Below are 21,211 nucleotides of genomic sequence, written 5' to 3'. Positions count from 1 at the left end.
GATTGCCAATGTTTGAGGTTTTTTTTTGTATCAGCAGCAAGCTCGATCTGTCTGACCAGTTGCCTCACTGCGGGCCTGATCAGCATGGATTATATTGGCCGTCTTCCTGACACTGAATCATCTTTGCCTTGGTGCGCAATCATCCTGTAAAAGGTGTCACTGAATCTCAACGCACAATACCCACAACCTGACAACCAGTATCTCTACTGTCAGCTTGCTAAAACTGTGTAGGAATGACTGCGCAAGTCGGTGAGGATTAATACTAACAGCGGATAACAACATATCAACTGCATTACACACCAGCTTGCAAATGCCTCAATGTACAAATTGCTGACATTAACAGAATCTGAGTTTTGTATAGCATCCGTTACTACGATGGAGTGTTGTCGGTCTAAAAGAAACACTGGAATAGCCCGGGATCCAGAAAAGTAATCTGACAATGACTTTTAGCTAAGTCTCTTTTCTATCGCCATGGGACTGGTCAGAGTGGGAATGGCACAAGCTAGGAAGTTCCAACGCAAAATGGGAATCAAAGTCCTATTTACATCACAGGACTCCAATTCTCATATTAAACGAGGGCCCGTTGCCTGAAACAGGTGAGCGCTTCGGACACCTTGGAGAGCCGGCATGGACTTGATGGGCTGAATGGCCTCCTTCTGTGCTGTAAATGACTCTATGGGAGGCCCCTTTCAAAACGATGTTTGGTCACATTGCCGGTGTTAATGAGGACGGGAAGGCGACCAACCTCCAATGAAAGGCGTTACCGTCCCGTTAACGCAAGATGAGGGCATTCAAACTGCACCTGGATTCAGCCGAGCACTATACAGTTTGAGCATGACTTCCTCCACACACTCCTGTTGTGATTATAGTTCAATATTCCATTGGCTTCACTGGTTGGACACAATGAGTGTCGAACTTAACCTACCAGTTATTTCAACACCATTCATGCAATACTTACTTCATTCATCTTTTTCCTTCCCTTCCAAACTGCAGTACTATACACTTGTGTAAAATTTAATCTGTTCTGGTTCAGCCCACCTGCATATTTTGTCCAATTCATTTTCTAATTGCCAAGCTGTCTCTTTCTGATTTAGTGTCACTGCTATCCAGATTCATAAAAGTGTGCAATTGATGCCCAAATATCACCAACTAAGGCCTCCCCCAGCCCAGCTAATAAACAGTTTCAGTAATGTCTGTCAGACATGCAGGGAAGGCAGAAGGAACAAGTATTTATGACCCAAAGAACAAAGTATCAGCTGTGGCTCAGTGAGTAGCACACTCACATCTAAATTCAGAAGGTGATAGGTTCAAGCTCCCCTCCAGAGACACAAGTCCATTACTGACTAACACACCAGAGCCAGTACTAAGGGAGTGCTGCACTGTCAGAGGTGCTGTCTTTTGGATGAGACATTTAAACAATGGCCTGGTTTGTCCACTATCCATGGCACTATTCAAAGACAATCAGGGGATTCCTTCCCTGTGCCCCAGCCAATATTTATCCCTCAACCAACACTACCAGAAAGGAACAGATTATCTGGTCATTATCACATTGCTGTGCATGGGAGCTTGCTGTGCACAAATTGGCTGCTGCAGTTCCTACATTACAACAGTGACTACACTTCAAAAGTACTTCATTGGCTGTAAAGCGCTTTAGGATGTTGTGAAAGGTGCTATATAATTGCAAGATTCTTCTTTCGTCTTTGCATTTCTCAGTTAACATCTCAAATCCCTTCACATATTTTGGAGTCCAGTGATCGTTGTTATGTTGGTTTGCATTGATTTACATTTATTTCAAACAACCTCAAGCCAAACACACATAAAATGTTTCTGAAGAAAAGAGATTTCTTTGGACACAGCTTCAGTCTGTTCAGAAGCATGGTTTTTAACAGAAGCCATCTCGAACAAAGGCTTTTTCTCTCTTTCAAGACAATAAAACCTCATCAAAACAACATCTTTCTTGAAACTGCTAACCACACAGCACCAAAAGGGTTAAAGTCCTCACGAGCTGCCAAAGACAAGACCCCAGATTACAGAGAAAGAATGTGTGTAAATGAGCTGCTATTAGCATTTGACAAATTCTGCAGGCTGGCCAGCATTCAGCTTTACACTGTCCTCCCTTCCCTTGGTTCCTTTGTAAATCTTCTCATGGCAGTTTTTTACCAGCTGTGTTGTCTTCAAGCCAATAAAAAAGACGGTAAACACCTTAACACCCTACTTCCTGTTTTACAGATGTACTGAGGGTGCTCAAAGCACAACAGGATTGACCCAATAAGCTCAGGGGGTTAATACCCGCCTGATTCAAAGTTTCGCACAACTGGGCTAGAAACCCGAGTCAGCCCATGTACAACCTGTGATAGGGTGGCACAGTGGCGCAGTGGTTAGCACCGCAGCCTCACAGCTCCAGCGGCCCAGGTTTAATTCTGGGTACTGCCTGTGTGGAGTTTGCAAGTTCTCCCTGTGTCTGCGTGGGTTTTCGCCAGGTGCTCCGGTTTCCTCTCACCACCAAAAGACTTGCAGGTTGATAGGTAAATTGGCCATTATAAACTGCCCCTAGTAAAGGTAAGTGGTAGGGGAATAGAGGGACAGGTAGGGATGTGGTAGGAATATGGGATTAGTGTAGGATTAGTATAAATGGGTGGTTGATGGTCGGCACAGACTCGGTGGGCTGAAGGGCCTGTTTCAGTGCTGTATCTCTAAATAAAAAATAAATAAATAAATAAAACCTCTGTACCGGGAGGCCTGGGCTCAATGGATATTGGATCTCGTTGTAATATTGGTGGTGAGTTGCAGTTGCCTGTTGCTCAGGCAGCTCACCCATTTGCTAAAATCCAACTTGAGGTTCTCCATCCTCCTGGCTGCACATCATTATGCAGGATGAGGAAGGAAGGGTCGAGCATGGGGGCTTAGCACAGACTGCAGTGGTGCTTTAGAGAAACAAGGAGCGTTGTGATCTGATCTGCACTGCTGAGATTCTCAGAGAGGTCCTGAAACTATCCTTGTGTTCAAATCCTCTCCATGGCCTCGCCCCTCTCTACCTCTGTAACCTCCTCCAGCCTCACAACCCTCTGAAATCTCTGCACTCCAGTTCTGGCTACTTGTGCATCCCCAAATTCCTTCACTCCTACATTGGCAGCCATACCTTCAGCTGCCTGGGCCCTAAGTTCTGGAATTCCCTCCCTAAACCTCTCCACCTCTCTCTCCTCCTTTAAGACGTTCCTCAAAAAACCTACCTCTTTGTCCAAGCTTTCGGTCATCTAAAATGGCTGTTTGCAGCAGGTAATATGGAGATCTGGGAAGCCTCTTTCACCAACATGCCCCAACCTTGGCACAAAATTGGAATGCTGCGCTTCATAATTGGTGCCCATTCTTCTTCTTCTTCTTTGGCCTCCTTGTCTCGAGAGACAATGGGTAAGCGCCTGGAGGTGGTCAGTGGTTTGTGGAGCAGTGCCTGGAGTGGCTATAAAGGCCAATTCTAGAGTGACAGACTCTTCCACAGGTGCTGCAGAAAAATTTGTTTGTCGGGGCTGTTACACAGTTGGCTCTCCCCTTGCGCTTCTGTCTTTTATCCTGCCAACTGCTAAGTCTCTTCGACTCACCACACTTTAGCCCCGCCTTTATGGCTGCCCGCCAGCTCTGGCGATCGCTGGCAACTGACTCCCACGACTTGTGATCAATGTCACAGGTCTTCATGTCGTGTTTGCAGACGTCTTTAAAGCGGAGACATGGATGGCCGGTGGGTCTGATACCAGTGACGAGCTCGCTGTACAATGTGTCTTTGGGGATCCTGCCATCTTCCATGCGGCTCACATGGCCAAGACATCTCAAGCGCCGCTGACTCAGTAGTGTGTATAAGCTGGGGAAGTTGGCCGCCTCGAGGACTTCTGTGTTGGAGATACGGTCCTGCCACCTGATGCCAAGTATTCTCCGGAGGCAGTGAATATGGAATGAATTGAGACGTCGCTCTTGGCTGACATACGTTGTCCAGGCCTCGCTGCCATAGAGCAAGGTACTGAGGACGCAGGCTTGATACACTTAGACTTTTGTATCCCGTGTCAATGCGCCATTTTCCCACACTCTCTTGGCCAGTCTGGACATAGCAGTGGAAGCCTTTCCCATGTGCTTGTTGATTTCTGCATCAAGAGACAGGTTACTGGTGATAGTTGAGCCTAGGTAGGTGAACTCTTGAACCACTTCCAGAGCGTGGTCGCCGATATTGATGGATGGAGCATTTCTGACGTCCTGTCCCATGATGTTCGTTTTCTTGAGGGTGATGGTTAGGCCAAATTCGTTGCAGGCAGCCACAAACCTGTCGATGAGACTCTGCAGACACTCTTCAGTGTGAGATGTTAAAGCAGCATCGTCAGCAAAGAGGAGTTCCCTGATGAGGACTTTCCGTACTTTAGTCTTCGCTCTTAGACGGGCAAGGTTGAACAACCTGCCACCCCTGATCTTGTGTGGAGGAAAATTCCTTCTTCTGAAGACTTGAATGCATGTGAGAGCAGCAGGGAGAAGAAAATCCCAAACAGTGTGGGTGCGAGAACACAGCCCTGTTTCACGCCACTCAGGATAGGAAAGGGGTCTGATGAGGCGCCACTATGCTGAATTGTGCCTTTCATATTGTCATGGAATGAGGTGATGATACTTAGTAGCTTTGGTGGACATCCGATCTTTTCTAGTAGTCTGAAGAGACCACGTCTGCTGACGAGGTCAAAGGCTTTGGTGAGATCAATGAAAGCAATGTAGAGGGGCATCTGTTGTTCGCGGCATTTCTCCTGTATCTGACGAAGGGAGAACAGCATGTCAATGGTCGATCTCTCTGCACGAAAGCCACACTGTGCCTCAGGGTAGACGCGCTCGGCCAGCTTCTGGAGCCTGTTTAAAGCGACTCGAGCAACGACTTTCCCCGCTATGCAGAGCAGGGAGATTCCACAGTAGTTGTTGCAGTCACCGCAGTCACCTTTGTTTTTATAGAGGGTGATGATGTTGGCATCGCGCATGTCCTGAGGTACTGCTCCCTCGTCCCAGCACAGGCAAAGCAGTTCATGTAGTGCTGAGAGTATAGCAGGCTTGGCACTCTTGATTATTTCAGGGGTAATGCCGTCCTTCCCAGGGGCTTTTCCGCTGGCTTCATAATTGATGCCCATTACACCCATTTTATTCCACGAAAACAGGTGCAACAAGGAGAAATTCCCCCCCTCCGCCTGCACACACTGTACCGTTAAGTTTTAATTTCCCTTCATCACCTCCTCCTCCCGCCCACCCCCACAAGAACTGATGCTGTTGTTCAATTGCTTGTTTGCGTGCGATTTCCTCAATGATTACATAAATAAAACAATGTAACTGGGTAACTGGGACATTACAGGAACATGCTATCCTGCACTGTCACAATAAGGTGTAGCAGCGGACAAAAAATGCATTTGCCTTTGACACATTTTTAATCCTAAATCCCACATTTTTATAGGCGTTTACTTCACCTGTGCCTCTCAGGTGAGATGTTAAACCGAGGCCCCATCTGCCCGCTCGAGTGGATGTAAAAGATACCACGGTCACTATTTCAAAAAAGAGCAGGGGAGCTTCACCGATATCCTGGCCAATTTATCCCTCAACCAAAAAAAAATTACCAGGTCATTATCACATTGTTGTTTATAGGCACTTGCTGCACAAATTAGCTGCTGTGCTTCTTACGTTTCAACAGGGACCACACTTCAAAAATACTTTGTTGACTATAAAGCAATTTGGGATGACCTGAGTCGGAAAAGGCGTTATATAAATGCAAAATCTTTCTTTCATCGCTAAATATCTTGAATAGGTGAGTGTCTCCCTACCTTCAAGGCTATTAGGCTGTACTAACTGATTAACACTAGATGTTTGGTGACCTACATATTCATCAGCAAATCCCGAGATCCAGATGGTCTGAGACAAGGCATGAACAACAGGAAAATGAAAGAGACAAACTTATCTATCATTCGGGAAAGCATCCTCCCAGGTTTGCCCTTAGCTTCTAATATCATCTGTCTCAAGTTCTGTTCAAAATAAAACATTCATTTATATTCTGGCGAAGACTACAGTAAATAACTGCACCTTCTAGCTGTTTACCAGTTTGATTTCTTTCTTGAGTTGTGCTATTAAGACGAAGGAAGACTGCAATGTATTGCCTCGGACAGGATTAATGGGATCAGTGATCCTAGTAAAACACTGACACGGAGACAGCAGCTCTGGGGAAAGGCATTACAGCAAGACAATGACTCAGTGAAATCTCCAGCTCGGGGGATGGTGGGGCAGGGAGGAGTGGAGGGTCTATGTGTGGGGGAGGGGGTGAACGGCATTACTTAGAGGAAAGGTTTTCTAATCTAATGATGCTCCTTGCATCTTCATAGATTGACTCAAGGGATTAGGGCACAAAAGGGCTCAAAATGTGAAATTAAAAGGAGCTTTGGGGAACATTTGTGAAAATCAGAAGACATCTCGTGATATTTTTACCTCTTTCCTTGAGGGCTACTTTTGCAGTTTGCAATGGCGTGGAAGGTTGGTGCGGTGGGGAGGGGGGAGGTTGGCTGGAGAGAAAGAGTTGCGAAGAGGGAAAGAGTTAATAATGGAGCAAAATTCACGAGGAATTTTGACCTCAAAATGATCTAGGACACGTAGAGGAAACACACAGCCCAGATTCCAGGTGGTAGCAGAATTGAACACGGCTTGCAAAAATAAATTCTCTCACAAAAAGTCTTAACCAAGGAATTTCTGGATATGATTCAAAAAGCAAACTGGAATGGCCCTATGGCCTCTGGTTCCACAGCTGCCGGTACACTTTCAGTACTTCACCAACATTTGGCTATTTGTTATGCAAGCCGAGGCAGTGAGTATTGGCAGGTTATTCACCCATGGAAAGCATCACAGGCAAGACTAACCCTATTCTCAACCAATCTCCACACGTGCAGGCTTTCTAAAGGAGTCTGGTGAGTGATCTGCCCAACTATAACAGCTTGTATTTATATAGCGACTTTAATGGTCTAAAATATCCCAAGGAGCTTCACAAGAGGAAACACTTGTCATCACTAAAAGAGATTATCTGGACCTAGCTGTTTGTGGGAGCTTGCTGTGTGCAAATTGGCTGCCGCATTTCCTACATTACAACAGTGGTTGCACTTCAAAAGTATTTCATTGGCTGTAAAATGCTTCAGGACGTCCTGAGGTTGTGCAAGAGTGAGCAACTAAGCCTCACAGAGCAGGAACAGAGCAGGTTCTACAGAGCTTGGGCAATCCACTCCAGTGGTTTGAGGAGTCTAGAAGGAGGAGACAGAGATGAAAGGTTAAATGTAAGAGATTTAAGACAGACAGCAGGACAGACGTACTTTTAGAGTGCTGTGAAATGCATTACAGGAGTTAGTGACTGAAGAAGTCAACATTTACAAATAGGTTAGAGGTGGTTGAAGTAAAGTGAGATAAAGGGATTTGGAAACACGGGATTAGGATAGTGCTCGTGTGGAGGATAAACACCAACATGAACCAGTTGGGCCAAGTGGCCTACTGGCAAGTCATAATTTTTATGCAATTTCTAACCACAATTACACACATAAGAGTCTCATTGCAGGATCAATAAATCAATCTATTGCCATTGTAAAACATACGTAGCAAGAACTATCTTGGCCTTGAGCTACATCAAGGGATATCAGCCAGCAATCCGCTCCTCTAAATCTATTAAACAGACAATCCATTTCTACAGATTACTCTTCTGTTAGATCACAACAAGGATTAAGGGTGGAATCTGAAAGTCCCATATGCAGTAATATGTAAAGTTATAGCGCACGAGGGGCAAGTTAATTCAGGGTGTGGAAAAAATATTATACCTCTCACGTGAAACATATCATAGCAAATGACAGAAAAATCCAATTTAATAGGATAAATTTAGGCTTAACCAGAAAGCAGGGAATATCCCTTCCCAGCACAGGAACATGGGAACAGGCCATTTAGCCACTCGAGCCTGTTCCACCATTGAGTGAGATCATGGCTGATCTGCGACCCAACTCCACATACCTGCCTTTGCCCCATATCCCTTAATACCTTTGGTCAAAAAAAATCTATCAATCTCACATTTAAAATTAACACTTGATCTCGTATCAATTTACGGAAGAGAGTTTCAAACTTCCACCAACCTTTATGTATAGAAGTGATTCCTAGTTTCTAATTTCCAGGGAATACAAACAATGTTACCTCTAAACTGCACGGGTGCACATTTGCACAACAATCTGAAACTTATCATGCAGGGTAACAAACTGGCCAAATACACCAACGGTTCCTTTAAGATGAGCATGAGCACAGTCGCAAAGCGATCTTAAAGGACAATGCAGTCTAACAAACAGGCTGTGCATAACAAAGAAAAATTAGAGGGTATGTTAAATACAGCCCGAGTTTGTGTAATCACTCCTTGTAATTTAACCTTTGGAGTCCAGGTTTTTTTCTGGTCAATCTGTGCTGCATTCCCTTCAAGACCTAAAGTGTGGTGCCCAAAACTCAACACATACTCCAGGTGTGGTCCAAACAAGACTTTGTACAGCATCCACCTTTGTAGAACGTCTTGACAACACCAATTTGCATTTATATAATGCCTTTAACATAGTAAAACAACCCAAATGGCTTCACAGGACCTTATCAGACAAAAATTGACACACAGCCACTTAGAGATATTAGAACAAGTGAACAAAAGTTTGGTCAACCAGGTATGGAAGATCTTAAAAGGAGGATCGAGAGGTAGCGACAACGTATTTTGTGTTGCTTTGGCACAGAAGTTACCTTATTATATTACCTTAACTGTAACTTTTTCCGAAAGTTTGTTGGCATCAATGACTTAGCGAGCCTGGTGACAGGGCCCATAAAAGACCAAAAAGGTAACCTATGTGTAGGAGCGGAAGATATTGGTATGGTTCTTAATGAATACTTTGCGTCTGTCTTCACAAAAGAGGGGGACGACGCAGATATTATAGTTAAGGAGGAAGAGTGAGAAGTATTGGATGTGATAAACATAGGGAGAGAGGAAGTATTAATGGGATTAGCATCCTTGAAAGTTGATAAATCACCAAGACCAGATGAACTGTATCCTAGGCTCTTAAAAGAGGCAAGAGAGAAAATAGCAAAGGGTCTGACCATCATTTTCCAGTCCTCACTGGATACAGGTGTGGTGCTGGAGGATTGGAGAACTGCTAACATCGTACCTGTTTAAAAGGGAGCGAAGGATAGACCGAATAATTACAGGCCAGTCAGTCTAACCTCAGTAGTGGGCAAATTATTGGAATCGATTCTGAGAGACAGGATAAACTGTCACTTAAATAGGCACAGGTTAATCAAGGATAATCAGCATGGATTTGTTAAGGGAAGATCTCGTTTGACCAACTTGATCAAATTTTATGAAGTAACAAGGAAGATAAAAGAGACTAGTGCAGCTGATGTGGTCTACATGGATTTTAACAAGGCTTTTGACAAGGTCCAACATGGAACACTGGTTAAAAAATTAAAAATCTCATGGGATCCAGGAAAATGCAGCAAGGTGGATACAAAATTGGCTCAGTGGCAGGAAACAAAGGGTAATTGTTGACGGCTGTTTTAGCGACTGGAGGGCTGTTTCCAGTGGCAATCCGCAGGGCTCAGTACTGGGTCCCCTGCTTTTTGTGGTATATATATTAAACGATTTGGACATAAATGTAGGGGGCATGATCAAGAAGTTTGCAGACACACAAAGATTGGTCGTGTGGTAGATAGCGAGGAGGATAGCTGTAGGCTGCAGGAAAATATTGATGGTCTGGTCAGATGGGTAGAAAAGTGGCAAATGGAATTCAACCCGGAGAAGTGTGAGCTGATGCATTTGGGGAGGCCAAACAAGGCAAAGGAATACACGATTAATGGGATAATATTGAGAAGTGTAGAGGAAGTGAGGGACCTTGGAGTGAATCCACAAATCCCTGAAGATAGCAGGACAGGTTGAAAAGGTGGTTAAAAGGCATATGGAATCCTTTCCTTTATTAACCAAGGTATAGAACACAAGCGCAGGGAGGTTATGCTGGAACTGTATAACTCATTGGTCAGGCCACAACTTGAATACTGTGTGTAGTTCTGGTCACCTCATCACAGAAAGGATGTAATTGCACTAGAGAGGATACAGAGGAGATTTACGAGGATGTTGCCAGGACTGGAAAAATGCAGCTATGTGGAAAGATTGGATAGGCTGGGGTTGTTCTCCTTGGAACAGAGAAGGCTGAGGGGAGATCTGATTGAAATGTACAAAATTGTGAGGGGCCTGAGTGGAGGTGAAGGGTCAATTCACCTTAGCAGAGAGGTCAGTGACGAGGGGGAATAGATTTAAAGTGACTGGTAGAAAAATTAGGGGGGGGAGGAGGAAAAACGTTTTCACCCAGAGGGTGATGGGGGTCTGGAACTCACTGCCTGAAAGGGTAGTTGAGGCAGAAATTCTCAACTCAGTCAAAAGGAGTCTGGATATGCACCTCAAGTACCGTAATCTGCAGGGCTACGGACCAAATGCTGGAAGGTGAGATCTGAATAGGCGGATCGTTTTTCGGCTGGTGCAGACACGATGGGCCAAGTGGCCTCTTTCTGTGCCTTAAACTTTCTATGTTTCTAACACAAAGAATGTCTCTGACTTGTCCTTGCAATGCTGATATACACAGTATAACAAATAGCCTTGAGAGATTCTCCTGGACATGTCAATACAAATGACATGTAAAACTCATGACAATGGCACCCATCTCAGTGATTTGTTTAAAATCCCTAAAACAGTGATCATGATAGAAAACTGAACAAGTAGCTATGCAGTAAGCACCTAAGGTGGGGGTGGAATCTACTGTAATATTTCTACAATTCATTTATCATTAGTTTTAGAAAACTGATATGATTAGGGTTTTAATTATGTAGCTGCTATTTCAGCCCCTGCCAATCTCCCACAAGAATGCGTGCAATTAATTAGCACCTGTTTGTCAAGCATCTCAATGAGTTCATCAGGTACTTATCATTAAGGAAATAAAGTGCCCATTATGGGCAGACGACAGTCTTTTGATAAGGGATTGAACAACTTCTTGAAGAAGGAGGTACATGAGTACGTATCAGAGGGTAGGGTATATTAGTTAAATTCCCCTAGAGAAGATTCATGGAGCAACCTTAGTCTCCTGGAGGCCTTATGGAGTTAGGAAAGAATTTTCCAGTTTTACCTGAAATTGACCACAGGTCATTTTTCTCTTCCAGCACCTCCTACAAGGGTCAACATCACCAGTGGTTGAAGAGGTCAGTATGTGAGTTACAATAGCCAGTAAATGAAATGGGCACCAATGTGCCCAATTTCTTTTTCTTGCATTTGTTTTCTTGTTTGTAACAACAACATTCATTTATATAGCACCTTTAATGTAGCAAAACACCCCAAGGCATTTCACAGGAGCATTATCAAACAAAATTTGACATCAAGCCACAAAAGGACCAAAGGTTTGGTCAAAGAGGTAGGCTTTAAGGAGCATCTTAAGGAGGAGAGAGGGGTAGAGAGGTGGAGATGTTTAGGGAGGGAATTTCTAAGCTTAGGGCCTTGGCAGCTGAAGGCACGAGTACCAGTGGTGGAGCAATTAAAATTGGAGATGCTGAACAGGCCAGAATTTGAGGAGCACAGATATCTTGGGAGGTTTGTGGGGTTGGAGGAAATTAAAGAGATAGGGAGAGGTGAGGCCACAGAGAGATTTGAAAACAAGAGTGAGAATTTTAAAATGGAGGTGCTTCTGGACCGGGAGCCAAAGTAGGTCAGCAATCACACGAGTGATGGGTGAACTGCACTTGGTGCGGGTTAGTAATAGTAACTGAAGCCTTGTCCTTGTGTCTCCACCACTTTTGAAGGTTGAGGCCTGGTGACAATCTTGGGCCATGGTTCAATGACAACACCACTTAGCCCCGATTTTCTCCAGGGAAAAATGTTCTCTTGTGTCTTGTGCTAGTGATCATGCCCTCCCCTGTGTTGTTAATTGTGTTTAATTGTATGCCAGTGGTGGGCATTAACTGGAGATTCACTTGCGCCCCTATAAATAGACACAGACTGAAACTGTAGTTGTTTGGTTAGGAGGTGCATGCTTGTAATGTGTAACTCTGTAAATAAATGCTTATAAAAGTATGTACAAATTAGCTCCAGTTCTATCCTTCGCCAAGTGGCTTTCTGGAGTATAACACATGTGTGCCTGGATATTGAGCGTTGGTGGAATTTCAATGAGAAGGATCCATTGTGACTGTGCTAGTTATTTTCCTCACACAGCCCAGATAAATGAAGGGTTTTCAGTAAGCTGGTCAGCACAGGCAAAATATTGAACACAACACTGAAGCCAATTATCATCAAACCACTCCTGTGATCAGAGATACAACCTGAAAATTAGAGCTAGGCCGTTCAGCAGTGATGTCAGGAAACACTTCTTCACACAAATGGTAGTGAAAATCTGGAACTCTCTCCCTGCAAAAAGCTGTTGAGGCTATCTGCCAACTGAAAATTTTAAAACTGAAGTCAATAGTATTTTTATTCGGCAAGGGTATTAACAGTTATGGAACCAAGGCGGGTAGATGGAGTTAAAATACAGATCAGCCATGATCTAACTGATTGGAGGTACAGGCTCAAGAGGCTGAATGGCCTGCTCCTGCTCCTATGTTCCTGGATCTCAGCAAAGACCAGAAGCTGAATTAAGGACATTTCTGAGTTTCAATCTTGGCAGTGCCTTTACTGAGGCACCAGGAAGAGCACTGTAATATCAGAATGTCAACTATGGATCAATAACACACTCGCTCAGCAACATCACACAGATGAACGGCAATATAATAACAGCAAAGGTAATATTCTTCTGGGTTGCACTTGGGTCCTTTTCTGGCTTCTTTATCCACATTACATGCTGTCGCCGTTCTTTTTAAGGGCCTGTTGTCATTGTAAGAGAGTTGTGATCAGGCTGATACTCTATGATTGCCACAATAGATAACATAATAGAGAGCTATATATCCTCGTTTATTGGTAACACAAAGAGTGGTGGTATAGTAAGTAATGTGGAATGGAGCAGAGAATTACAAAGCAACAATGCTAGATTAAGTGAGTGGACAAAACTGTGGCAAATGGATTTCAAGGCAGGTAAGTGAAAGATCATCCACTTTTGACAAATAAAAAAAAGAGACAGATACGAGTATTATTTAAATAGTGAAAATCTAGGAATAGTGGAGGTCCAAAGAGATTTAGAGGTTCAACATGGTTAATTATAATATAGTAGTTGAAAACAAAAAATATTCAGAAAGCTAATGGAAGGTTAGCTTTTATAACTAGAAGGTTAGAATATAAAGGGAGGAAGTTTTGCTAGAACTATATAAAGCCCTGGTTAGACCCATTCTGGAATAATGTGTACAGTTCTAGGCACTGAAACTTACAAAGGACATGTTTGCCTTGGGATGACTGCAGCACAGAATAATCGGATTATTATTAGGGCTCCAACGGTTAGTTTTTATGTAGAGATTAAATAAACTAGGCTTGTATTCCCTGGAATATAGAAGGTTACATAGAACATAGAACAGTACAGCACAGTACAGGCCCTTCGGCCCACGATGTTGTGCCGAACCTTTAACCTACTCTAAGATCAAACTACCTACATACCCTTCATTCTACTATCATCCATGTATCCATCCAAGAGTCGCTTAAATGCCCCTAATGTATCTGCTTCTACTACCACCGCTGGCAGTGCATTCCACGCACCCATCACTCTCTGTGTAAAGAACCTACCTCTGACATCTCCCCGAAACCTTCCTCCAATCACCTTAAAATTATGCCCCCTGGTGATAGCCCTTTCCGCCCTGGGAAAAAGTCTCTGGCTATCCACTCTATCTATGCCTCTCATCATCTTGTACACCTCTATCAAGTCACCTCTCATCCTTCTTCGCTCCAATGAGAAAAGCCCCAGCTCCCTCAACCTTTCTTCGTAGGACATGCCCTCCAGTCCAGGCAGCATCCTGGTAAATCTCCTCTGCACCCTCTCTGAAGCTTCCACATCCTTCCTACAATGAGGCGACCAGAACTGAACACAATATTCCAAGTGTGGTCTAACCAGGGCTTTATAGAGCTGCAGCATAACCTCGCGGCTCTTAAACTCAATCCCCCTGTTAATGAAAGCCAACACCCCATACGCCTTCTTAAGAACCCTATCAACTTGGGTGGCAACTTTGAGCGATCTATGGACGTGGATCCCAAGATCCCTCTGTTCCTCCACACTACCAAGAATCCTGTCTTTAAGCCTGTATTCTGCATTCAAATTCGACCTTCCAAAATGAATCACTTCACACTTTTCCAGGTTGAACTCCATCTGCCACTTCTCAGCCCAGCTCTGCATCCTGTCAATGTCCCGTTGCAACCTACAACAGCCTTCCACATTATCCACAACTCCAGCAATCTGCGTGTCATCGGCAAACTTGCTAACCCAGCCTTCCATTTCCTCATTCAAGTCATTTATAAAAATCACAAAGAGCAGAGGTCCCAGAACAGATCCCTGCGGAACACCACTGGTCACCGAGCTCCAGGCTGAATACTTCCCATTTGATTAAGGTTTTTAGGATTTTGAAAGGAACTGATAGGGTAGATAGAGAGAAACTATTTCTGCTGGTGAAGTGAGTCTAGCACAAGGTTACAGAACCTTAAAAATCAGAGTCAAGCCATTTAGGAGAGAAGTTTGGAAACATATCTTCATGTAAAGTTTGGTAGAAGTGTAGAACTCTCCAACAAAAAAAAAGATGCTCACTTAATAATTTTAAGTCTGAGATCAATAAATTTTTGCTAGCCAAGATTCTAAAAGGATATGGAGCCATGACAGTTGGATAGGTGTAAAATGATGTGATTGAATGGTGGAAAAGGCTTGAGTGATTTACTGTCCTCCTCCTGTTCCTATGTTCCAAAAATTCTTCTGGGGGGGATACTGCATTGCCTGCTGGGGTGGATCCATCTTTCCATCCCCTTCTCCAGTCCTACAACCCTCCATGATCTCGGCAATCTCCTCTCACCCTACACTCCTCTCTATCTCTGTAACCTCCTCCAGCCCTATGACCCTCCGAGATCTCTGTAAACCCCTCCAGCCCTACAACCCCCACTTCCCTCTGTAACCTCCACCAGCCGTACAACTCTCCCTATTTCTGTAATCTCCTCCAGACCTACAACTCTCGGAGATCTCTGTGCTCCTCCAATTGTGCGTTCTTCCACATTCCCCCTTTTAATCACTCCACCATTGGCGGCCATGTCTTTAGCTCTCCGGCCCAAAGCGCTGGAATTTCCTCTCTAAACCTCTCCATCTCTCTCTCCTCATTTAAGATGGTCCTTATACCTACCTCTTTGACCAAGCTTTTGGTCACTTATCCTAATATTTCTTTATGTGGCTCAGTGTCTTTATATGGCTTTGTTTGATAACACTCCTGTGAAGCACCCTGGGACATTTTACTATGTTAAAGGCGCTATATAAATGCAGACTTTGTTGTTGAATTATAGAATACCACAAACCTGATCTGCTGAAGTGCCAATTTTTACATCACAGCCTTCCACCTGGTTTTCACTCAAGATTTTAATCATTTACACCTGGAGATATCATCAGTGAAAGTTAACAAACATGCAAGTTCCAAAAGACATTCAGTACTCAAAAGGGTTAAGCTGCGCCGCCTGATGTCACTACCACAGGCATTTTACTATTTCCTCAGTAAAACCTTACACAAGATGCTTCATCCAGCAACAATACTTCTTTAATGCAGAAAGATACCAGTCCTTCCTCCACCAGTGGGTACATGTGTAGGGACCCATCACACTAAAGAAAAGTTTCTTTCATCAAAATAATTGTGGTTAAAGTAGTTCACACATGTTCATTCATGAGACTGCTAGCCTCCATCTGCTTCTTTTTGGGAGGGTAAGAGGAGTGGCAAAAAGTGCTGGCGGACAGACATCACAGGAGCAACATAAGGACACACGTATTGTATTTCACCATGTTAAATCTGGGTGTTTCAGTATTAAATAAACAGTACTTCAACTAGTTGTCTTAAATTAGCCTGCACTCATTCAGAAAGATATGCATCCTTTTTGTCCCTTAATAGGATCGGAATCACCACACTTGTAAAATCAAGATTTTCTACTCATCCTGGCTGAATTTGCTCCTCGTTACCATCCAATCTTCCAGGAGTTGCCACTGTTCTGACCACCCCACCATTCCCTAGCACTGGGATAAGGCAGCCAGTATACCTTCTATTTCTCACTGTTATCTACAGCCTGACAAGGAAGAGAGGGATTATTAACTGATCTTTGCTACGACAGATGCATTTTACACGGATGGTAATTGATGTAAGTTAATTCCTTCTCCCACAACACTGGTGTTCTGCACTAAAGCAAAAGATAAGCCCACTTTAGTCAACAATCATTAAAACAACTATTAGGAGGATGGTATGGAGACCAACATACTAACAAAAAAGTTAAGCATATTTCTGAATACAATCAGGGTTCGAGATGACCATAATCTCATTCATTTAATGTGGGTTATCCTCTTGGCAGTGCAGCCAAGACAGTGTATTGTGTACATACAATAACTAATATATATTCAAAATACACACACAGAGAGCAGCAAAACATGCATGCAGTTACAAAAGGTGCAAAGTGTTTCACAGATACATGCAGTTGCATCTTGCAAATGAAGAAGAAGCGAATGCCCTTGTCCCAGCTCCCAGGGTGGCACTGACCTGGATGGTGCAGGCATATTCGGAATCGTCCAGCAGCCTAACGGTGCAGTCGAACTCCCGGTCCAGGTTCCTGATGCTGCCGCTCCTCAACCTGCTCAGCATCTTCGCCGGATTTATATAGCGAGAAACAGAACAAAAGCGAGCGGATTTTAAGGTTGTTTTTTATTGGGTTTTTTCAAGATTTTATTCTAATGGTTGGTTTATTTTTCCTCCTCCTGCTGCAGTTTGCAGCCCCTTGTTGCCTCTGGGATGGATCGGATCCCTGTGCCAGGGCTGACTCCTCATTGCCCCTGTCTGTCGCTGCAGCTGATGCTGGAACATCGCAGCGAGTAGCAGCAGCCGGGAGAAAGTATCCGATCAGCGGGGGAGAGGGCGGAGCCTCATCCGCGCTGACTGACGGCCCATTCCACCAATCACCGCCCGGCCCTCTGTGACTAGCGTGGACCTGCGCTAATAGTGGTGGCGAGTGGGTGGGGCCTGAGGCTCCGGCGGATGAGTCAATAGGCGGTGAGAGGGGGCGGGTGCTGGGCGGCATCCCCGCGGGTCTCCGGCCCGGGAGAGGGAGTCTATTCATTGGGGAGGAATAGGCGCGGATTTAATAATGGAGACAAATTTCAACAATCTTTAAATGCAGTGCATCAAATAAATAAATACTCATTTGCCCATTGTGCATCCCAGGATTTTTACCTGTCCGTTGCATTTTATCCGCTTTTCCTGTTTCCTATTGTGCTTACTGCCTTGCAAATACTGCATAATGAGAGCACCGACAGCACTGGGTTTAATTTGTTCTCTGTCTCTCTGCAGCGCCTCCGTACATCTCTCAGTGACTGTTCTGCATAAATCTCCCTTTATTAGCACACAGTCCGGGTGAAAGAGAGCGAAGCAAGATGGGGTGGAGCCCACACAAACACTGGGTTAGCTCCTGAACTCTCCCCAAGGGTAAGGGTCTCACTGAGGGGGAGCAGAACAGCAAAGAGGACAAAACAAAGAAACCCACATCCCAAAAAAAGGAAGCATCAAACGGGCTGAGCTCCAACCAGCTCCAGCACAGCGCACAGATGCCTTTGAATGAGTTATCACGTTGGGTAATCACTAGCCAAAGGCAGATCAATTTACATACATAAATATATTCGGACTTGAGTGAGCAAAGCGAAATGCCCAAAATCATTTCGGTGGGGAGGCATAAAGAACTCGACTGGAAAGTCAAACTGCAGACAAAGCTCAAGCCGAAACTCAGAGACGTCATGATTACTAATACCATGAAATATCTCACCTAAAGAAAAAGTCAGATCCCCTGTAGCATATCAAAGTGAACAAGGCAATGCCAAGCACATTGCAGTGTGTGAGGTGCCAAACATGGGTGGTAGAGTCTGCCAAAAAAAATCATTTTCAAATATTAATAAAACATAAATAAATAACCATTTGCCTTAATGCAATTCTTAAAAAGTTCCCCAACTTCTTCTGCCCAATCAACCTGGTCTGGAACCCCCTCCATACCCAAAAATGACCACAACCTGGCTTTGAGCTTGATAAAAGATATCCAAATAGCATCATACAGCACAGAGGAGGGCCATTTAATCCATGAGTCAGTTCTCTGAACATCTATCTAATGGGTCCCTCTCCCCCCTGTTCTTTCCCCACAACTCTGCATTTTTTTCCTTCTCAATATCCAATTTATCCAATTCTCTTTTAAAAGTAATCATTGAATCTGTTTCAGCCATCCTTTCAGGAAGTGCATTCTCGATCACAACAATTTGCTGTGTAAAAAATCATTCTCCTTATCTCATCTCTAGTACTTTCTCTGTTCACCCCAAATCTGTGTCGATGGGTACTAACCCTCCTGCATGTCTTAGCTCCATCAGTGGGGTTGGTATGGGGGGTGGGGGGGGGGGGAGAGGTCATGACCCCTGCCCCAATCACCACAAATTCAGCTTATTTTGTATGTCAGGACTCTTCCAAAACTTGGAAAATAATTTATTCACTTAACTTTCAAATTCCCAATTGCAGTGCCGTTTTAAGTCAGACACAAATGGCAATGTGGCATTGGAGGCATCACTGTGCCAAATTGGCCAAATCTGGACTTCGACACAATCCCACACCCCACCAATCTTCAGACATTAGCTCCATCTCTGGCCATCCCTATATTTTCTCTGACTAGCTGATTTCCCATGGCACTGCTCATGGTAAATTCATGTTTTTCAATTAACAGGAACGTTGTATGATATAATTCACAATGTATTATTCTGCTGCTAGGTAGAGCCATGTTTAAGATAGTCTTTCATTTTCAGGCCAAAAAAGACTAATTGTAATAAGTAAATGCAGCATGAGGTTACTTAGAGTTTAATTGCAAAGGAAAGTTTTCATATGGCCAGATATTTTTGAATTTCCAGCTCCAAATCAAACACCACACTAAAATGAGGATCTTTCTGTATTCATGTTTTGCGACTCTGTAGTTTTATGGCTGGAGTAGATGTTAGATGCAACATTTCAATGTTCAAAAAACCCCAGCACTTTATATAGTGCTCTTTGCATCATCAGGATGTTCCAAGATGCTTCATAGCTAATGGATTACCTTTGAAGTGGGGTCACTGTTGTTTTGCAGACAAACACAACAATCAATTTGCGGGCAGCAAGATCGCACAAACAGCAACGAGATAAATGAGCCAGTAAAATGGTGGTGTTCATTGAAGGTGGAAGAACACCAGGAAAAATCTTCTGCTCCTCTTCAATAAACCCTTTGGATCTTTTATATCCAAGCAAGCAGATGAGGACTCAGTTTAACATTTCATCTGAAAGACACAGTACTCCTACGCTATACCTTGAAGTGTCAACCTAGTTTATGTATTCAAGTTGACAGGTAGGATTTGAACCCACAGCCTGGGTGAGAGTTGCCATTGAAGCATCGCTGGCACTTCCATTTATAATCATAAGTGTATTTTATTTTCATTTTAATTTTGTATTAACAGTATAAAAGAGAAGTGCCCCTCCCACCTTCCCTTCCTTTCCTTTCCAGCAAGAAACAAGTACAAGGAGACCTTAAGAAATAGATGAAAATGTGGAAAGATGTAAATTCAAGTCCATATTCCCAATTGTATTAAGCAAGGAGATGCCGAGCATTGAAAATGTAGTCACTGCTGTTATCTAGCAAACACAGCAGCCTATTTGTACTGTCATGCTAGGCCCCCACCCGCCAAGAATGAGGCACATTAATTTTGTCATGAACATCGATTTTAAACTGTTACTGGAGTGAAGAAAGGACTTGTTAAACAGATCAGCCGTGGCTGGAAAAGACATTTGCATATTAACAGACGGTGTTTGGAAGGCCAAAGCAGCCATTCCCTGACATTTCACCCACAATGGACTTTTGCTCACCAGATATTGAAGGTGGGGGAGCTTGCATTCCAGGTTGACTGCTAAGATGGCCGAATACACAAATGGACATGGTCAAACCAGCTAGTCACATGACTAACCTGCTGGGCAACATGAGTTCTTTGAAACAAAAACAAGAAATGCTGGAATCACATATTGTTTGCCTTTGCTCCGTGACCTTTTGGTCAGCTATGTGGCCTGGTCCAATCTGCACCTTCTCCTTTGTTATCTCTTGCCCCACCCCCACCTCACTTGCTTATAATCTGTGACTTTTCTAATATTTGTCAGTTCCGAAGAAGGGTCACTGACCCGAAACGTTAACTCTGCTTCTCTTTCCACAGATGCTGCCAGACCTGATGAGTTCTTTGAATTTGTACAAACAGTTTCGGCAGAAAGCTGTTTGCTCCTGGACTGAGAAGATCTCTGCTGTCTGCTCCCATCTCTTTCTCACGGAATCCCAAATCCACTGAAGACACATAAACCCCAAGAGAGAAAAGTATCCTACAGCGAACAAGGTTTAACAAGAATTCTAGGCCCCAACGAAAAGCAAGATCTACCTACACTCAAGGACTCTACAGTGAGCTCGAAGAACTGTAACAACTCTTCAGATATTGTCTCAAACCTTTCCACTTTATTTTTCTTCTGCTCTTTTCTGTCTCTATTTGCATGTGTGTGTCGCGTATGCATGCTAGCATGGGGCGCGGCATGTATCCATAGACGTTAACCGAATTAGAGTTTAAGTTTAATAAAGTTCAACTTTTCTTCTTTAAACCTAAGAAAGCCTGTTTGTGCTGGTTTCTTTGCCTTATAATTGGAAAGCGGTGAACAAGGATTCATCAAGGGCGAGCTAAAAACACGGTGTGTTAAAAATTAAATCCTGTTACAGTAAGACCAGGTGAAGGCTGAAGGGGAAACCTAGAACTCTTTCTCACTTGGTCGTAACAGAGATTTGGGTGCTAGCATCCGGAATTGACCCACAGACAAATGAGAGAAATTGGAAGTGGGAAGCCAAATTGTTCCCAATCAAAAAAGAGCAAGATTAATACAGGTTTTCTTGTGGTTGTGTATGATTGAATACTAACATGTTTGC

At 43.8% G+C, this 21,211-nt stretch overlaps 1 protein-coding gene across 5 annotated transcripts in view; it reads right to left on the bottom strand.

Annotated features, from left to right (window-relative positions):
- LOC137352572 (novel FERM domain containing protein) overlaps positions 1-21,211 on the bottom strand; it is a 267,200-nt gene that overhangs the window by 193,181 nt on the left and 52,808 nt on the right. For 3 of the 5 annotated variants that reach the window (XM_068018220.1, XM_068018219.1, XM_068018221.1), the window contains exons 2-3: positions 18,026-18,122; positions 16,753-16,843 (exon numbers count right to left, since the gene is read on the bottom strand). The exons of 1 other annotated variant lie outside the window; for it this stretch is intronic. In XM_068018220.1, the coding sequence (XP_067874321.1) occupies positions 16,753-16,843; positions 18,026-18,122 (188 nt within the window). Of the gene's footprint in view, positions 1-16,752; positions 16,855-18,025; positions 18,123-21,211 lie in introns of those variants that run through there. One more of the 5 variants, XM_068018222.1, reaches the window with a different exon arrangement.

The sequence above is a fragment of the Heterodontus francisci genome, chromosome 38 (assembly GCF_036365525.1).
Source record: "Heterodontus francisci isolate sHetFra1 chromosome 38, sHetFra1.hap1, whole genome shotgun sequence".
Taxonomy (NCBI): domain Eukaryota; kingdom Metazoa; phylum Chordata; class Chondrichthyes; order Heterodontiformes; family Heterodontidae; genus Heterodontus; species Heterodontus francisci.
Note: the sequence above shows the minus strand (reverse complement) of the source record. Positions and strands in the feature narration are given on the sequence as shown.